This window comes from Rhineura floridana, chromosome 1 (genome assembly GCF_030035675.1).
Source record: "Rhineura floridana isolate rRhiFlo1 chromosome 1, rRhiFlo1.hap2, whole genome shotgun sequence".
NCBI classification, from domain to species: domain Eukaryota; kingdom Metazoa; phylum Chordata; class Lepidosauria; order Squamata; family Rhineuridae; genus Rhineura; species Rhineura floridana.
In genome coordinates, this window is record NC_084480.1 from 61,611,558 (window position 1) to 61,631,006 (window position 19,449).

At 43.4% G+C, this 19,449-nt stretch overlaps 1 protein-coding gene across 1 annotated transcript in view; it reads right to left on the reverse strand.

The window, feature by feature from the left end:
- Positions 1 to 14,479: 14,479 nt before the first annotated feature.
- KIAA0825 (KIAA0825 ortholog) overlaps positions 14,480 to 19,449 on the reverse strand; it is a 413,025-nt gene continuing 408,055 nt past the window's right edge. Inside the window, exons 20-21 of the mRNA XM_061622304.1 lie at positions 16,105 to 16,267; positions 14,480 to 15,981 (exon numbers count right to left, since the gene is read on the reverse strand). Coding sequence (XP_061478288.1) covers positions 16,144 to 16,267 — 124 coding nt within the window. The 3' untranslated portion in view covers positions 14,480 to 15,981; positions 16,105 to 16,143. The remainder of the gene's footprint in view (positions 15,982 to 16,104; positions 16,268 to 19,449) is intronic.

The window sequence follows — 19,449 nt, forward strand, 5'->3', positions numbered from 1 at the left end:
GAAGCAACTAGTGTGTCTGTAGCCTCAGTGGTAGAGCATTTGCTTTGCATGCTTTTAAAAAACTCATCTGAAGACATGACTGAATTCAGTGTTCAAGCAGCTAAAACAAGGACATACTTCAATCTGTAAGAGCTTCTGTTCATCTGGATAATTTTGTACCATCTAAAGTGATTATGAGTTTGCTTTTCTGAATTACATTTAAAAAATTCTTTTTGTTGTTATTTTTAAAGATAATGAAAAATAATAATAATAAAGTACCAATAAGAGAAAACATGAAAAACAAGGGCTAGACCCTCAATTACTAAAAAAGTGAAAGGCACACAGGGACAGGATTGATATTCTAATAACATCAAGCATAATATATCTGAACAGATAATAAATGACAAGTGATCATCCCAGCACATTTTGAGTATCATTTACCAATATAAACCATTGCCAATTTCCTATAAGTCTTTGAGGAGAAAGATTGTTTCCTTCTTTATTTTGGATTTTAACAGAAGGGTTGTAGTTGATCTCCTGAAGAAGAGTGCTATTCAGAGCACTTCACATTTCATTCCTTATTTGTTTAGATACTCTATGCTTACTATCATTAAAATATTAATCCTGCACCTGTTTGGTTTTCCTCATGTTCTCTTTTTTTTTTAATGAGAAAAAGCAACTGCTACATGATCTAAAAGTGAGATTGCTTGTGGATGTAGGATGACTATTAAAAACAAACAAGTCAACTATTGGAAGCAGTAGTTAAATCACCAGTAGGTTCAGTTAAAGCTGTAATCTTCTGATTGCCTTTGGAGTGCATGTGTAATTGCGCCTGTATTCTTGAAGTCTGATCATGCAAAACAAAAAAATGACCTCAGCTCTCAGTTATGTACTTGCTTGTTAAGAACAACTAACACTTTGCAGGCAACAACTGCATTTTCCAGAATTAGATTCTGAACCTCCATGTATCATGATAATGTTTGCATGGGATGGATTTTCATTTGCACTCAGTACTTGATCTTTGCCCAAAAGGGTAATTTCTTTGTTGACATTGAACTGCATTGCCAAGAGAACATAAAACAACATTATCAAATTCAAGAATGGATCATTTATTTTGGTTTCAATATTATTCTGTCCAGAGCTTGGAAAAGTTACTTTTTTAAACTACAACTCCCATCAGCCCCAGCCAGCATGGCCACTGGAGTGGGCTGATGGGAGTTGTAGTCCAAAAAAGTAACTTTTCCAAGCTCTGAAAGAGTAAAAGAAAAAGAATATTCATATTAATTTTGCATTACTGTGTAGACTCAACACTAGAGTTGTTTCCAACTTTACAAATGTTGACACTAGGGGGCTCCCTACAAGTCATTTTGGGATAATGTATTTGAAGCACTATTAATAGAAGACCTATTAAGCTCTGGTATATAAATAGTATGTATTACTGCTGTTGTTATGACTTCTACTTTCTCTTTAAAAAGTAATGTGATAGATCTGACTACATATAGCTGGATTTCAGAACGATAAGTTCTGGAACCAACTCAACATGAACAATAGAGCTGACATGAAATCCTGCATTTTCAGGAAATTGCATTTTAGAAACGACAACCAGTTCATTTTGCTTTGCTTTGTGCTTTTTATTCCTCAAACAAAACAGTACAACTAAATGAGCTACACGTGGAATTTTCAAACTTCTTTCTTTCCTTCCTTTTACTGTACTCTTATACTTTCCACAGCCTTCTGGGTTTTCCATCTGGCCCAGCCTCCTGAATATTGACAGTGGCCAACCAAATGCCACAGGAAAATTAACAAAAGAGGGCACAACGATGTGATATCCATAACCTACTTAATGCTTTAGCAGAGATTTAATGGCTTAGATTATTTATTTATTTATTTATTTTTAACTATGAAAGCATAGCTTGCCCTTCTGGTGCCAAAGATATCTAGCATAAATAGAAAGTCACCTACACAAGGAGGGGATCACAACTTCTACCAAGTCCTGTCTCCATATCTAGCCCTCCAATTCCATTCCTGAGCACTTTTCAGGCAGATACCAGGGCTGATGTGGGATGAGGGATAGTAAAGTCCTGTTCCATGTGTAGATCACCACTCATGGTTCTTAGGATCAAAATCGCTGTCTTGGACCATTAAACTGCAGTTTTGGTTATTATGGCTATCAGTAGGCCTGTCCACCATAGTCCTGAGTCTGCATGTCTGAGTTCAGGTACATGCAACGGAAATGTCTGCTTTTGTCAAATAAAGCTGCTTCATAAATTTGTACTTGCAAATTGTTTGAGCTTAATGTTAAAAACACTACACGTATCTGTTCATATCTATCTGCTTCATGCATGATCAAAGCTGATGCATTTCTTATAGGGATTACTCAGAAGTAAATCCCACTAAATGTAGGTAGGCTTACTCTGAAGTAAATGTGCACAGGACTGCAGCTGAAAGGTCAAACAATTTACTAAGGTTGCAATCTTGTACTTACGTATCTGGGAGTAAGCTTCACTGGTGTCAGTGGTATTTACCTCTGAGTCCTGAGTATTGCCGTAAGATTTCTATACTCAAGTGACAGCCTTAGTTTCTAGTATGTTTTACCAAAAAAAATTATGCTAGTAGCCATCACATCATCCCATGGCAACATCTCAATTAGTTAATTTTGCTATCTGTGAATATGTATTTATTTTTGCTTTGACCATGCTGCTGATTCTTTCTAGTGGATGACATTTTGCAAATGTTTAGATTATCATGAGTGAGGTTTTTTTAGTAGGACCAGAAAAATATTTGGAACCAAATTAACATCTCTGCAAACTTTCTTTGTTTCCAGGTACCATTCAAAGTGCTTTTTAAAGCTAGGTATGTGGCAAGCTTTTGAACAGAGTTGAGGAGAACAAATAAAGCTGTGCTTGCCTTCTTCTTAAGAGCTACTGCTGGTTGTTGTTATTTATTCAGTTTGTATGCTGCTTTTCTGCACATATGTGCCCAAAGTGGCTTACAGCACAACAGAAAAAAATTAGTATCACTATAGAATTAAAATAACAGTTCAACGTCAATTCAAACACAATATAACCCAAAGAATTCATTTTGATAATATAAACATTGTAACATTTAAAATTCATTATAAAATAAGCTATCAGAATATATGAACCAGAGTCAGACATAATAAACATTTCCAGTACAGTCAAAACATCTACAAAAATATAACAAGAAGCCAGTTCCTAAAATATGCCAAGTGCTGGAGACTGCAAGCAGATTTCTTCAAGCCTGAAGCAGAATGTTTTCAACCTTTTCCATAGGGGTCTGCCAGGCTGTCTTCTTTACCTGTCACATGCTAAAAAAAAATGGATGTAGGGGGCCCAAGTATCTGAAGCTTGCTGCAGCCAACGAGTGAACATGCCAACCTTCTCCATCAGCAAGCTGGCCTGCTCCATTGACACCCCGTTCACTAGCATGTCATGCTCAAGGCTGCTCGCCTTTGGCTGACAGCTGCAGGACAAGAGCACCTTTGCTCTCATCCTTTGGTTTGTGCCTTCGCCAGTTTAAATAACTGGAGAGGTTGGGGGGCACTCTTCAGCCAGTTGCATCTCCTTCCACATCCAAACTCATCCACAGTCCCACTCTTATGGTATGAAGAAGCATATAAAGAAGGGGTTGTGAAAAAAGTGGATAGATTTATTTATTTTATTTATTTATTTTATTCGATTTTTATACCGCCCAAAGCCAGAGGCTCTCTGGGCGGTGCACAGCATAGAGTAAATACAATACAATAAATACAATAAAATAACAATAGGACACTAAAAACATACATTTTAAGCATTTAACAGCCTGGTATATATTAACAGCAATAAAATATATTAAAATGCCTGGGAAAATAAAAAGGTTTTAACCTGGCGCTGAAAGGATAGAAGTGTAGGCGCCAGGCGCACCTCGTCGAAGAGACTATTCCATAATTCGGGGGCCACCACTGAAAAGGCCCTAGATCTCGTTACAACCCTCCGAGCCTCTCTGTGAGCCGGAACTCGGAGGAGGGCCTTTGATGTTGAACGTAGTGAACGGGTAGGTTCATATCGGGAGAGGCGTTCCGCTAGGTATTGTGGTCCCGCACCGTGTAAGGCTTTATAAGTCAAAACTAGCACTTTGAATTTGGCCCGGAAACAGATAGGTAGCCAGTGTAAACGTGCCAGAACAGGTGTTATATGTGCGGACCGTCTGGTCCTCGTCAACAGTCTGGCTGCTGCATTTTGCACTAGCTGTAGTTTCCGGACTGTTTTCAAAGGCAGCCCCACGTAGAGCGCATTGCAGTAATCCAATCTAGAGGTTACCAGAGCATGCACAACTGAGGTGAGGTTGTCGCTGTCCAGATAGGGACGTAGCTAGGCTACCAACCGAAGGTGGTAGAACGCATTCCGTGCCACCGAGGCTACCTGAGCCTCAAGAGACAGGAATGGATCGAAAAGAACCCCCAAGCTACGAACCTGTTCCTTCAAGGGGAGTGTAACCCCATCCAGAACAGGTTGAACATCCACCATCTGGGCAGAGAAGGCACTCACCAACAGTGTCTCAGTCTTGTCAGGATTGAGTCTCAGTTTATTAGCTCTCATCCAGTCCATTATCGCGGCCAGGCAACGGTTCAGCACATTAACAGCCTCACCTGAGGAAGATGAAAAGGAGAAATAGAGTTGCGTGTCATCAGCATACTGGTGACAATGCACTCCAAAACTCCTGATGACCGCACCCAGCGGCTTCATGTAGATGTTAAAAAGCATGGGGGACAGAACCGATCCCTGTGGGACTGCACAATGGAGAGTCCAGGGTATCAAGCAGTGCTCCCCAAGCCCTACCTTCTGGAGACGGTCCACCAAGTAGGAGCGGAGCCACTGCCAAGCCGTACCTCCAACTCCCAACTCCGTGAGTCTCCCCAGAAGGATACCATGGTCGATGGTATCAAAAGCCGCTGAGAGATCAAGGAGAATCAACAGAGTTACACTCCCCCTGTCTCTCTCCCAACATAGGTCATCATACAGGGAGACCAAGGCCGTTTCAGTGCCGAAACCGGGCCTAAAACTGGATTGAAATGTATCAAGATAATCGGTTTCATCCAAGAGCACCTGGAGCTGACTGGCGACCACCCGTTCCATAACCTTGCCCAAAAAAGGGACGTTTGCTACCGGTCTGTAGTTGTTCAAGTTATCTGGGTCCAAGGAAGGTTTCTTCAGGAGTGGTCTTACTACTGCCTCTTTCAAACGACTAGGGACCACTCCCTCTCTCAAGGAGGCATTTATCACTTCCCTGGCCCATCCGGCTGTTTCGCCCCTGGCTGCTTTCACTAGCCAAGAGGGGCAAGGATCTAGTGCAGAAGTGGTTGCACGCACCAGTCCGAGTACCTTGTCAACTTCCTCAAGGTGTACCAACTGAAACTCATCCAATAAATGAGGACAAGACCGTGCTCCGGATACCTCATTAGGTTCAACTGCTATAATATTGGAGTCTAAGTCCCGGCGGATGCATAAGATTTTATGCAGCGAACTCATTACAGCGGATTACCGATGGTTCTCTAATATCCTGAGGGTTAGCATGTAAAAGCCCTCGGACAATTCTAAAAAGCTCCGTTGGGCGGTTGAGGGATGATTTAATGGTGGATAGATGAGTTTGGGAAGGAAGACGATAGAGCAGAAAGGTACTCTGAAGACAGAAGGGAAGCTGAGAAAATGGCCAGCAGGGTCAACTGACTGAATCTCAATTGAATCTTGTAAGGACCATGTGCCCTGAAAGGTGGGCTAGTCTGGTGCCAAGCCTAATGTTTTTTCACTATCAGCAATCAGGAAACCACATCACTGTAAGAGAATTAGGGCTCCCAAGTGATTCTCCAAGCCAAATAATTTCTACAGAAGTGGTGATGAATGGGCCTATTAACATCCCTTGCCTCACTGGAAATGACAGTACCTGTAAAAAGAAAAAAGTTATTTACTAATCATTCAATGAAACTTAACTTCTACCTTCACTGCTTGGTTGGAAGGCAGCATGGGCTCATTGAAAACCATGACTTCCTTGGATTCAAGGATGGGGAGAACAGAAGCTTAGACACATGCAATCCTGTACATATCTCTGTTGGTAGTAAGCCCCTTTGAGTTGAGTGGAGGTGAGAGTGTATCATCGGTTGTGTCATAAACTGCAGATGTCCCTTCAGTAACAACTAGGAAGACAGATTTTTCTGTGGTGGCACCCATACCCTTGAATAGCCTCCTCCAACCCTAGAACTAAGGCATGCATCCACACTGTTACAGCTCCAATGCATGCTAAAGACCTTTTGCTTACCTTGGCTTTTGGTGGTTCATAATGCCTGCTGTTAAGGTTTTAAGTCCATCTGACTACTGGTTTTTTTCTGATTTTTATGCTGCTGCTGCTGCTGCTGCTGCTATTATTCACCACCTGGAGATGCTAGTATGTTTGTAATAAACATTCTTAATACACACTAATTAAATAAATGGACTATAGCCTCAATCATGGAAATGGCAACAGTGTCTGGATCAAACATGTAATCCACACTGTACATCATCCCTGCTGAGTTTTTGTAATGGCCATATCAGGTTTTCCTAAATCTTCTTACTTCTATAATATGTACCTATGAAACACAAGCACCACCACCGAAGAACACTTTTGTTGCTTTCTATATTGGCCCAGTGCAGACATAACACTTTTGATTACTTAACCATGTGCTTTAACTATGCAGACATAATGCTGCCAGGTGCTTCATCCCCTCACTCCTTAACTATGGTTAAGTGTTATGTTGATAGTGACACTAACTGCAATTAAAGGTCACCTGGATGTATGCTTGACCAGGACTGGAAATCCGTTTGGAACCTTAGTTTCAAGTCCTCCTGGTTAAGTGTTAACTGTTGTTAATGTTACTGAACTACAGTTAAGTCCACTTTGGGCTTCAGAAGGGAGGGGGTGGAAAGACAAAGAGTGTCATCCTGCAGCCCATTCCCAATAGCTGAGCTATGGCTAAGCAGTTTTGATAAGAACACTGAAAACCCAGGAAATTTAGTGCAGCTTGCATAACAGCACACATACATCACCTACAAGATGTTACAGCTATCTCCTCTACAATCATTCAAGGTTCAAAGAGCATGATTTTGTAAATTAATAATACATCCCTTGTATTGAATTCAGGAGTTGTTTCATGTTCCTATAATTGATGTTGTCTTACTTACACTTCTTGTCCTAAAGAGTTGAAAGCTTTAGCATCACTTTATGGCTCCTTCCAATGGCGATGTACATAGTTTGAATGCAAGTTAAAATAGAGGTTTCCAAAAATAGTTTGGGCATAAAAATAGTTCCAGCTTTGTGTTAGAATTGGGAACTGAGATCTGTTTGATCAGTTGCTCAGCAGTTTCGGCTTGTTAGCCCAAATGTGGGTTGAGTAACTTTAATGTAATCATGGGTACACAGTTTGTGCAATTAGTGGAGGTTTTCCCCTCCTTTGTTTTGTTTTTTAAGCTCATTTTAAGCCCTTCAGGTTCTGTTTCCCAGAGTGCATATTGCTACTTTGAGATCTTCCTGAGAACATCACCCACTGAAGCAGGGTCGTGCCCTTCTCTTAACTCCCACTTACCTTTATGCTGTACAGTGCATTATTACTATGCCCTATTAGTTATTTTAACATCTTGTTCCAATTTTTAATTAAGTCCTTTCAGTGCTTTCATGTTATTAAATATCTCTACAGTTTCAAACAAATGTAAATAAATAATGGTATTTATATATCCTGGACTAAAGTTCTGTAAACAATTATGCATATTTCATCCCATTAACTTCAGGAGGACGTAATCACACATGAAAACACATATTTTAATTTATTTTAATGTTTTTGTGATCTTTATTGTGTACAATTGTATTATATATGTGTTTGTTCTATTGTAAGCTGCCCTGAGTGCCCTATTATAGGGTAGAAGGGTGGGATAAAAATATTTTAAATAATAAATAAATAAATGTTGAACGAAGCATGCAAACATGCATTGAAGAGTCTAGGCAAGCAGTATATACTTAAAATTGTGATGTTGAAATCTACCACATTTCCCATAGCAGAAGAGCTGGCACAGGACACTAAGCATCTATGCACAGTGCTACAACTTTGTCCTGGCCACACTCAATGTTGTTTTCTTAGAGGTTATATACTTCATAACAGCAACCCCTCCCTGCCACCCCCTCTCAGGAGAAAGTTGGCCTTTTCTGTAAAATTTCTTCTACTTATGTTTAGGAGCAGTACTAATCTATCGTGACATTTTCAGAACATCCATAAAAGTAGTTTTTAGAATAGTTTTGTCATTGGTAGGACTTAACTGGAGTTAAACATCAAGGGTGTTGGTGCAGAGTCTGGTAGGTGAGAAGAAAATAGAATGTTTCTGCAAGAGGAAACTAACTGAAAGGAACGGGCCCCATGTTTGGCCTGGACTGCAGAGGGTGGAGCAAAGTATTAAAGAACATTCACTTGCAATCTGGAGTAGTTCTAGAATCAATAGCTTTATTGCCCATGGAGCTTACAAAATGCTATTGAAAGGAATGAGAGATCATATAGAAACAGTAGTTATTAAAGAAAAGTATATGTATTTTGTACATGTTGAGCCTCCGCTGCCCCCCGAGGACCAGGGAGGGGGGAGACATGAGTTCCAGGTTTCCCAGCTGTCAGAGGGCACAGAAGACCAAGGAATTGTTGAATCTGAACAAGACCTTGGGAGGGGGAATGAGTTTGACTCCGGGCCAATTCCCACAGATGGCGTGGTCTCGGAAGTGGAGAGCTCGCTGCCCCCAGACAGCTTGGAGGAGCCGTTGGAAGATGTCACAGAGGGGGCATTGACTCCCCCTTTACCAAGCGGTTCTTGAGATGCCCCAAGTGTGTCACTGTCACCTGACCTTGAGCCGGTTGCTAAGGAGACGGTTCTTTCAGACGAGCCATTGGAAGCACCCCCGTCACCCCGCTCTCGACGCCACAAGAAGCGGACAGGATAGAGGCAGGACTTGCGAAGGAGTCAGAGATTACGATCTAAAACTTTCCCTACTTAAGACTGCCGCTCTCTGGGTTACATTGCTGAGTCAACTTTCTACACGTGTTGCAGAGCATGTCTAGAGTGCAGTTAGGGACTTCTAGTGAGCTAGCGTAGAGATTTCTATGAAGTGCACTGCTTTTGATGTATCCATTACTCTAATAAAATAAGATTTGATTGCACCTGCGTGTCAGCCTCATGAATCCCACTCTGAACAGGACAGTTTGACTCAGCCTCAATCCCTTCTCGACTCTGTTCCCATGATGGACCACATGGACCAGAACGGAGCAGCGGGGGGAATACAAATCACCCTGGAAACCTTGTATGCTGAGCTCCAGAACCTCTGAGTGACCAGTCAAGCGTTGCAAGCCGAGAACCAGAACCTCCGAGCCTTGATCGCACAAGTCCAAGCAGCGCCGCCTGGGGCAGCATCGGTCCCAGTCAAATCCCCAGTGGGGCTCCCCGTTTGTTACAGGGGACAGAGCGAGCAGTTTGCCATGTTTCTAGCCCAATGTGAGTTGTATATTCAGGTGCGCCAAGCGGAGTTCCCGACGGACAATGCAAAGGTGGCGTTCATCATTAGCCTCCGGGAAGGAGAGGCGGCCAAGTGGGCCACCCCATATTTGATTCACAATGACCCAGTACTGCAGCAGTTTGTTGCCTTTAAGGACGTAATGGCGAAAATGTTCCGGGACCCACAGAGGAAGGAGACGGTGGCCCGCCAACTGGGAACCCTATGACAGGGGAAAGGTTCAGTGGGGGCGTATACCAATGCCTTTCACGTTCTGTCTCAAGAAACGGATTACAACGACCCAGCCTTGATGTATTTCTACCAAAATGAATTTGGAAGTTTTGGATGAACTGGCACTCTCCATGCCACCAGATACGCTGAGGGGCCTGATCCAACTGAGTTTGCAAATAGACAGCCGCCTGGAAGGAAGTTGGAGTGACAGATGGAACCCTCTCAGGCACACGCCGTAACCCCTCTTCCCCACGTGCACTACACACCCAGTGCAGGAGTCCCAGCTACATCAGGAGAGGAGCCCATGCAGATCAGAGGAGCCAGACCGCATTTAACAGAGGAAGAGAGAGACAGGCGCCAGAGGGAGTGACTGTGTCTGTACTGCGGGAAGTCAGGCCATTTAGCCCAAAACTGTTCAGCCAAGGCCGGAAAACCCCAGCCACCAGAAAGCTTCACATCCCAGCTCTCGTAGAGGCCAGAGAGTTGGGGGGTTCTTCAGATACTGATCCTCAGCTGTGACCCCTTCCGTCCCAAGGTGCTCTCCTGTTACCCATTCGGATCACCCTGCCCTCGGGCCAGAGCTTCCCGGCCAAGGCTATGGTTAACAGTGGGGCATCCTCTTGCTTCATGGACAGAGAATTGGCGTGACAATATGCCATTCCCACCCGAGAACTGAAACAGCCGCTGGCAGTGGAAACCATAAATGGCCGACCCTTGAAGTCAGGCGGGGTGATCAGGGCAATGGAGAAGTTAGAGGTGGCAGTCCCTAGGCATCGGGAAGACCAGTCATTCTATGTGGCGTCCTTCATTTCCCAGCGGTGCTGGGAATGCCTTGGTTGGTCCAGCACAACCCCACGATCTTCTGGGATGAAGCGGTGGTGGCCTTTGCCTCCAAATACTGTCAACAACACTGCCTGCCTGTGGGGAAGCTGGAGATGTTGGCAGGAGTGCTATCTCCAGAGGAACCCACTTTACCCACCAAGTATAGGGAGTTTCAGGATGTATTCGACAAAAAGGAAGTGGAGCAACTCCCTCCTCACTGGCCGTACGATTGCGCCATCGACTTGATGCCTGGGGCGTGCATCCCCGCTGGACGGGTCTACTCCCTGTCCGAACCAGAGTTAGCAGCGTTGAGGGAGTTTTTGGACACCAACTTGAAGAAAGGCTTCATCCGTCCCTCAAAGTCCCTTGCCGGGGCGCCTCTGCTATTTGTCAAGAAAAAGTGTGGGAGCTACGCCCATGTAATGCTTACCAAACCCTCAACCAGATCATGATCCCCAACAGTTACCCCTTGCTGCTCATCAAGGAGATGCTGGAGCGGTTGTGTTCTGCTAAAATTTACACGAAACTGGACTTGAGAGGTGCCTATAACTTGGTGCGAACAAGGGAAGGGGATGAGTGGAAAACTGCTTTCAAGACCCGCTACGGGCAGTATGAATACTTAGTCATGCCCTTCAGATTGTCGGGTTCTCCTGGCGTCTTCCAGAGTTTCATGAACGACATCTTTTGGGACTTTGTGGACCGCTTTATGATTATGAATCTGGATGATATCTTGATATACTCGGCCTCCCCTGATGAACACGAAGCACATGTGCGCACTGTGCTGCAGAAGCTGCAGGAGCACCGCCTTTATGCTAAGCTGGAAAAATGCAGGTTTGATCTGACTACTCTAGACTTTCTGGGATATTGCATTTCCCCGGCAGAAGTAGAGATGGACCCGGGGAAGGTCCATTGTGTACTCACTTGGCAGCTCCCCAAGATGAAAAAGGACTTACAGCGCTTTTTGGGATTTGCTAACTACTACCATCGTTTCATAGCTAACTACTCCAAGCAGACTGTGCCTCTCACGGACTGTCTGAAGGGCTCAGGACCCTTCTGTTGGACCAAAGCTGCTCAGGATGCCTTTGAGAGGCTGAAGCAGAGATTTGGTACCGAGCCCATTTTACAGCACGTAGACCCCATGCTCCCCTTTGCGCTGGAGACAGATGCCTCGGGCGTAGTGATCGGGGGTGTCCTTTTACAACCGGCTCGGGGGGGCTGAAACCTTGTGCTTACTTCTCAAGGAAGTTAACCAACTCTGAACAAAACTACACTGTGTAGGAAAATGAATTATTAGTCATCAAGGATTCCTTTGAAGCCTGGAGACACCATCTGGAGGGAGCACAGCATGAAACTGAGGTGCACACGGACCATCAGAACCTAGAGAGTCTACACACCACCTGCAGGCTCAATCAGAGGCAAGTGCGCTGGGCTCAGTTCTTCGCGCACTTCCACTTCAAAATCCACTATGTTTCCCAAGCTCAGAATAAGAGGGCAGACGCCTTGTCCCATAAACCGGAATATTTGTAGAACCTCACCCTGAAGCCACTGCGGTTCGTTATTCCCCCCGAGAAGGGAGTGGTCGGGGTGTGCCAAGATTCCTGGGAGTCTGAGTTATGTGAAGTGCAGAAAAAGGACCCATTCGTCCAAGCGCAGCACACTGATTTAGCAGTGCTGGCCGAGGGAGCACGGAAGGACTTCGCGTGCAGAGGGGACCTACTACTTCACCAGGATGCCCTCTACATTCCCCTCGGGGATCTAAGAAACAGACTGCTACATCAATGCCATGACTCCCCCACGGCAGGCCACTTCAGAGTATTTGAGACTATATAGGCTGTAACCCAGGAATTCTGGTGGCCCAAGGTGAGGAAGAACATAGAGCACTATGTTCAATCTTGTCCCACTTGCATGAGAGCCATACATGCCCCTGGGAGACCGGCAGGCCTATTAGAGCTCCTTCCCACTCCACCCGGACCCTGGCAGATGGTCACTATGGACTTTGTTACAGACCTCCCTTCTCAGGGGAAAACCACAGTCTTGGTAGTGGTAGATGCCTTCTCGAAGATGGCTCATTTCATCCCATGCTCTGGACTTCCCAATGCTCAGGAAACCACCAGTTTGTATGTGCAACACGTGTACCGGCTGCACGGACTGCCAGACAGCTTGGTTTCAGACAGAGGAACCCAATTTACAGCACGTTTTTGGCAAGCATTGTGGAGGCTACTACAAAGTGAACTGCGGCTGTCCTCCGCACATCATCCCCAAATGGATGGGCAAACAGAGAGAGTGAACACAGTTTTGGAACAGTATTTACATTGTTACATTGGTTACCAGCAAGACAACTGGGTGTCCTACTTGCCATTGGCAGAATTTGCTTATAACAACACTGTGCATTTGCACACGCAACAGACTCCCTTCTTTGCCAACTTTGGCTACCACCCCCGAGTTTTCCTGGTCCCACAGGACAATCTCTCCGTCCCGGCAGCCAAGGAATTTATATAAGAACTTCAAGCTATGCAACAGCTGCTCCAGGAGCAGTTAGAACGAGCCAAGGCGGATTACAAATGGGCAGCCGACCAGCACTGTCAAGAGGTGGCCCTCATACAAGTGGGAGACAAGGTGTGGGTGTCCACACTTTATTTACCTATGACCGGCTGGTGTCGTAAACTGCAGGACCGGAGAGTGGGACCTTTTGAGGTGGAGGCGCAGATCAACCCCATGGCTTACCGACTCAAAATGCCTCCCACCTTCAAGATGCACCTGGTGTTTCACCGGGTGCTACTAACCAAGGACTCTCCTCCTGACCCCCATCGGCAGCGGATCGAGCCAGCTCCTCCTTTGCTAGTGGATGGAGAGGAGGAGTATGAGGTAGAGCAGGTGTTAGACTCCTGGAAGCGCCGGGGGAGACTCCAATACTTGATCCATTGGAAGGGATACAATCCACTGGAATGTTCGTGGGAAACGGCGAAGGATGTGCACACCCCAGATTTGGTGAGAGACTTCCATGAGGCGTATCCAGAGAAGCCCAGACCTCGGGGATGGGAAGGGTTAATGCATGGAAGGGGGGATGATGCTGAGCCTCCGCTGCCCCCCGAGGACCAGGGAGGGGGGAGACATGAGTTCCAGGTTTCCCAGCTGTCAGAGGGCACGGAAGACCAAGGAATTGTTGAGTCTCAGCAAGACCTTGGGAGGGGGAATGAGTTTGACTCCGGGCCAATTCCCACAGATGGCACGGTCTCGGAAGCGGAGAGTGCGCCGCCCCCAGGCAGTTTGGAGGAGCCATTGGAAGATGTCACAGAGGGGGCGTTGACTCCCCCTTTACCAAGCAGTTCTAAAGATGCCCCGAGCACGTCACCGCCCCCTGACCTTGAGCCGGTTGCTAAGGAGATGGTTCTTTCAGACGAGCTGTTGGAAGCACACACCCCGTCACCCCACTCTTGATGCCGCGAGAAGCGGACAGGACAGAGGCAGGACTTGCGAAGGAGTCAGAGATTACGATCTAAAACTTTCCCTACTTAAGACTGCCGCTCTCTGGGTTACATTGCTGAGTCAACTTTCTACATGCATTGCAGAGCATGTCTAGAGTGCAGATAGGGACTTCTAGTGAGCTAGCTTAGATATTTCTATGAAGCGCACTGCTTTTGATGTATCCATTACTCTAATAAAACAAGATTTGATTGCACCTGCATGTCAGCCTCGTGAATCCCACTCTGAACAGGACAGTACATCACCTTTGACTCCCCACCTCAGTCCCTGCTACATTACAAAAGTTATCAAGTAACTGTTTTTCTTTTTTTTATTATTTGAATTAAAATCACTTTTAGTAGTATCCACAAGGACCGAAATAAACTATGCAAAAGCATATTTCAAAATAAAAGTTTCATGAGAAATGACAATGGAATGGAAGAAAATACAAGAGGGGCACACAGCTGAATTTGAGTAATCAAAGATTAATAGACAAGAACAAAATGAAAATGTATCTATATACTGTGCTAACAACCATTTTTGAGCATATTTGAGCATATTTCAACAACAAATATTTGTTGACTATAATTTGGAAATATGGGTAGTGACTGAAAACATGAAGCCTAAACATGGCCTTAAACATCTTCCTGATGACAGACCAAAATGAACAATAAATGTACCGAGGGTTGCACTTCTTTGCTTGAACAAGATGTAGTGACAGGCAACCGTGTGTGACAGGCAACCCTCCCTGGCATTCCTGCAGCCCCTGGATTCTAGTATGGAATATAACAAAGGTTCCACCTCATCCAGCATTGTAAATATTTGTACTCATACAGATGAATGAGGGGGGAAGAGGGAAGTGCAGAAGAGGAAATTGCACCCTTCCCAGCCTTCTTTGTTTTGTTTTGTTTTCACAAATAAGATATTTGGACAGAAACAGGAATGTTCTGCAATAATAAGATGTAAAGATAATGAAGATTTAAGTATAATCAAAGGTGAGTCATGGCATTAGATACTTTCAATATTCCTTAGGTACTTCCCTTTGTAGAAATACGCACTTCATATGTACAGTGTGTGAAAGTAAATATAAGGGAGACATATATACATGTAAGATTTGTTTTTGCTGTTTAAACGGCAGCCCTAAAGGAGAATCTTATTTTAGTTAAGTCAGGCAGAGCTACTCATCAGGCATCTTATCCGCTGCTGCTATGTGCAGAAAAGCATCAAATCAGACTATAGGATTTCAAGAGAAGAGGCTAGAATAATTGCATGCAGCCAGCACGCAGCTAAGGAAAAAAGAAAGTCCCTGAACCCTCTCCCTCTGTTTTGGAGATCCAGTTCTCATTTCCTCAGAAGAGTGAACTTGGAAGAAACAAAGAGAAGTTTTGATCACTGAAATGTTGCCTTGTGAATGTTCAAACAGTAGACATACTAGATGTGTAATCCTGTGCATGTTTACTCAGAAGTAAAACCTGGTATGTTTAATGGGGCTTACTCCCAGATATGTGTGAATAGGATTGCAGCCTTAATATGGCAATTTAGTAGTCAGGTGCCAAAGCTGCCAGATTGTGTTTGAAATATATTTCAGATTTTGAAACCATTCTTACATGGATTTTAAAGACTGTTCATCTATTCTACTAAAATGTGAAACGGTATTTCCATGTATTCTATTACGCCTTGCACACAGAGAGTTTTTGAATTTTTATTTAAGTCGTCCATAGATATTGACATGGTAAATCTATATACCAATAAACAACATATAAAGTAACAAAATATAATACCTAGGAGTTCCTAAGAAATACCAACAAACAAGCCAAAATTTGTACAAATAATACAGAGTGAAAGATCCAACATTGCGCCAGTGAACATGATGGAATTCTCCTTCCTTCCTCCCTCCACACCTGTGTCCTCCTAATCTGCTCTGGAGGGTCCTCCAATCTGCAATGGGGATAGAAAGAAGGGTAAATTTTGTTTGTACAAGTGGGATGCCAAACCTTCTGTCACCCAGAATTTCTTTGGAATGCCATCAATTCTCAAGATATCAGGTTTGATTTTACACACCTTTGATTTTTAGAATTTTTCATGAAAGTAGTATTCATGTCAAGTTCTCTGTTCTATATTATCTTCTGAGGCAAGAGAGATTGGTATGAGATAAAGTTTTTTTAAGTGCTCCAACATCACTTTTTTCTCCTCTTCTAGATCTTCTTCCTCCTTCATCTCCCATCTGAAATTAAACCAAAACCAAAAAATTCTTATATTTCTTAAGATTAACACATTCATTAAGCCGATACCACACGTATTTGCCAAATATACTACATAAGATATATATTTTCCCCACACATATTTTTGCAAACCCAGTACAGCTGATTTATTATTATAGTATTTAAAGGGCATGGACAAATCAGCGCTTTGGAGCCTAGGTATGAAACTTTTCTCTGCACGTGAATTACATTCTCTGGATTATTTACTACTTATTTAGAAGGTTTTTCCTGCATTCAGGATAATACACACATAATAATAAAATACTCCATCAATCCCACTAATTTAGAAGAAGCAGCAACAAAATATTTTAAAAGCACAGCACATAGTATTTCACTAATTAAGACACACTGGACCTTTAAGGACCAGATGAGAAATGATGGGGTCATGCATATTTCCTTAGGAGGGAGCTGAAAAGATGTATGGCCATCACCAAAATGAATGCTGCACTAGCTGCACTTTCCAGATCAGATGAAAGGGCAGCCCCACATAAAGTATGTTATAGTAATTAAGTCTTGGACCACTGCATGAATAACTGCGGTCAGCCAATCCCAGTCCAAGAATTATTCAGTTGCAGCTGAAGCTGGTAGAAGGCACTCCTGGCCACAGAGGTCACTTGGACCTCTAGTTAAAAAGATGGATCAAGGAGTACTTCCAAGCTTCAGACCTGCTCCTTCAGAGGGAGTGGAATCCCATCCTGAACAGACAATTGATCTATCTCCTCAACACAGGAACCACCCACCCACAAGGCCTCCATCTTTCCAGGATTCAAGCTCAGTTTATTGACCCTCATCCAGTCTACCACTGCATCCAAGTCCAGGGCTTGCACAGCTTCTCCTGACTCAGATGAAATAAAGAAACAGAGTTGGGTATAATCAGGGTACTGATGACACTACACTCAAAAACTTCAAATAAGCTCTCCCAATGGCTTCATGTAGATGTTGAATAACATTGGAGACAGAACAGTGTTCTGTAGCACCCTATAGTATAAAAACCAGAGGGTCAAGGAACACTCCCCTAATACCCTCTAGACACAACCCTCCAGATAGGAAAGGAGCCATCGTAGCACAGTGCCACTGATACCCCTCCTACAGAGTCAGTCCAGAAGGATACCATGGTCAAGCCACTGAGAGACTGAGCAGAAGGAGCAGGGCTGGAGTAGATCCCTGGCCTTCTCTTTATAAAGATCACCCATCAGTGACCAAGGCTGATTTGGTCCTGAATCCAGGCCTGAACACAGACTGGAATGGAGCTAGATCATCAGTCTCATTCAGGAATGGCAGCAGTTTCTCATCCATAACCCTCTCAATCACCTTTCCCAGAAATGAGATATTTACAACTGGGCAATAGGTCCAGGGCAGGCTTTCTCAGTAGTTGAGTGCCACTACCTCTTTTAAGGTGGTGGGCACTATCCTCTCATGCAATGAAGCAATCAACACACCCTGGACCCACCCTGTCAACTTCCTGACTTGATTTGTCCGGCCATAACAGACAGCGTAAGTAGCTGGACACCATGCCTGCAAACACCCTGTCCATGTCATCAGGTTGCATAAACTGAAATTGATCCCACAAGAAGAAGATACAGCATTGGACACCTCCACTGGAACTGCAACCATAACAGTGGCATCTAAATAGCCATGGGGTTGAGCAACTTCATCCTCAAAATGATGAGCCAGATAGTCACAGCAGACCTTTGTTGCCTCCAGGGGCTTGTCCTTACCAGCAGATGGATGACCCAGAATAGCTCTGCTGGATTATTACTTGAGGACACAAAAGAGGCAGCATAGTAAGACTTCTTCACTACCCTTAGTGCCACATGGTAGATGCAATTATGCAGTCTAACTAGTGCTTGGTTAGCCTTGGAATGAGTTCTACACCCCTGGCACTCTAGCATGTTTCATTGTCTGCAGTTCCCCAGAATACCAGGGAGTATTATATGACATTGCTTCACCTCTACAATACAATACTATTTGATATAAAATATTGGTTCTATATATTACTATTATAGCTGTTTGTTTCTTGCTTTTATATATACTATGACTAGAGCATCCAACCATGTTTTTGTCCCCTAATATGTCACTTAGAACAAATCCAAGAACCAGTATTGTAACCTTTGTTTGAATTTTGACACACATTTTGAGCACTACAAAGTATTTTAATATGATTTGTTGGCTATTTTAAGTATATTCTTTAAAAAAGGCAACTAAAAGGACTAAGAGAAAGCATTTAAAATACCTGATTTTGGCACAAACATAAATATATTGCTTGTGGATGCTAAATATACTCTTTATGTAAAATATGTTCATTTACTTAAAAGAAATCCTTATGCAGAAAGAGCCTTCCATGCATGTTGATGGTGTATTTCTGAATGCATATCCCCATCTAAGCCCTCTTAAAGTGGTTATATGCATCTTTTTCTGTAAGTAGGGAAGTGCATCTGCAGTTAGGGTCACCCATTGTTATGCATGACTAGTTGCCTGTAACTAAAGCTGGATTAGGGCCAATTACTTTTTAGTGTCCTTTACTGAGTTATAGGTCTTATGTTGATATTGGGCCCAAGATCACATTTGGAACTATTTTTTCTCCCAAAATTAAAAAGCCCATATTTTGCCCAGTTTTGCCAATGTACACAGAAATATGAAATATTGGAAGCTTATCAAGTATAAATTGCTTGTTTCTTAGAAATGATTGCATTCCTGTGTTTAAAGTAACTTAAAAGCATATCATACAGCAGGATGCCAGGCAACAAATTATCATTAATGTTCCAAAATGAATAAAAAGCATGTTTCTATGTATGAATGGAAGAAGGGACTCAATATTTATAACTCAAGAGATGTCCAGAATGGAACATGCCTTTATTAGCATATCCAAAATGCATAACCATTGTTTTGCCAGTAGCAGCTGGCAAAATTCAGTAATGTATCAGTTCAAGTAATATGAATTCATTCATTTTAGAATACTGGTTCCATCAGTCGAACAGCCAACTTTCAACCTGTTATTTCAAATGTACAGCAATGTGGCTTTTAGATAGGTCTTTTAAACCTATAACTGGCACAGGCTGTAGAATTTTAGAATATTTAAGATTAAATTTTAAAAATTCAAAGATTAAAATAAATTAAATCTGCTGTCCAAATAGGTACTAGAGAT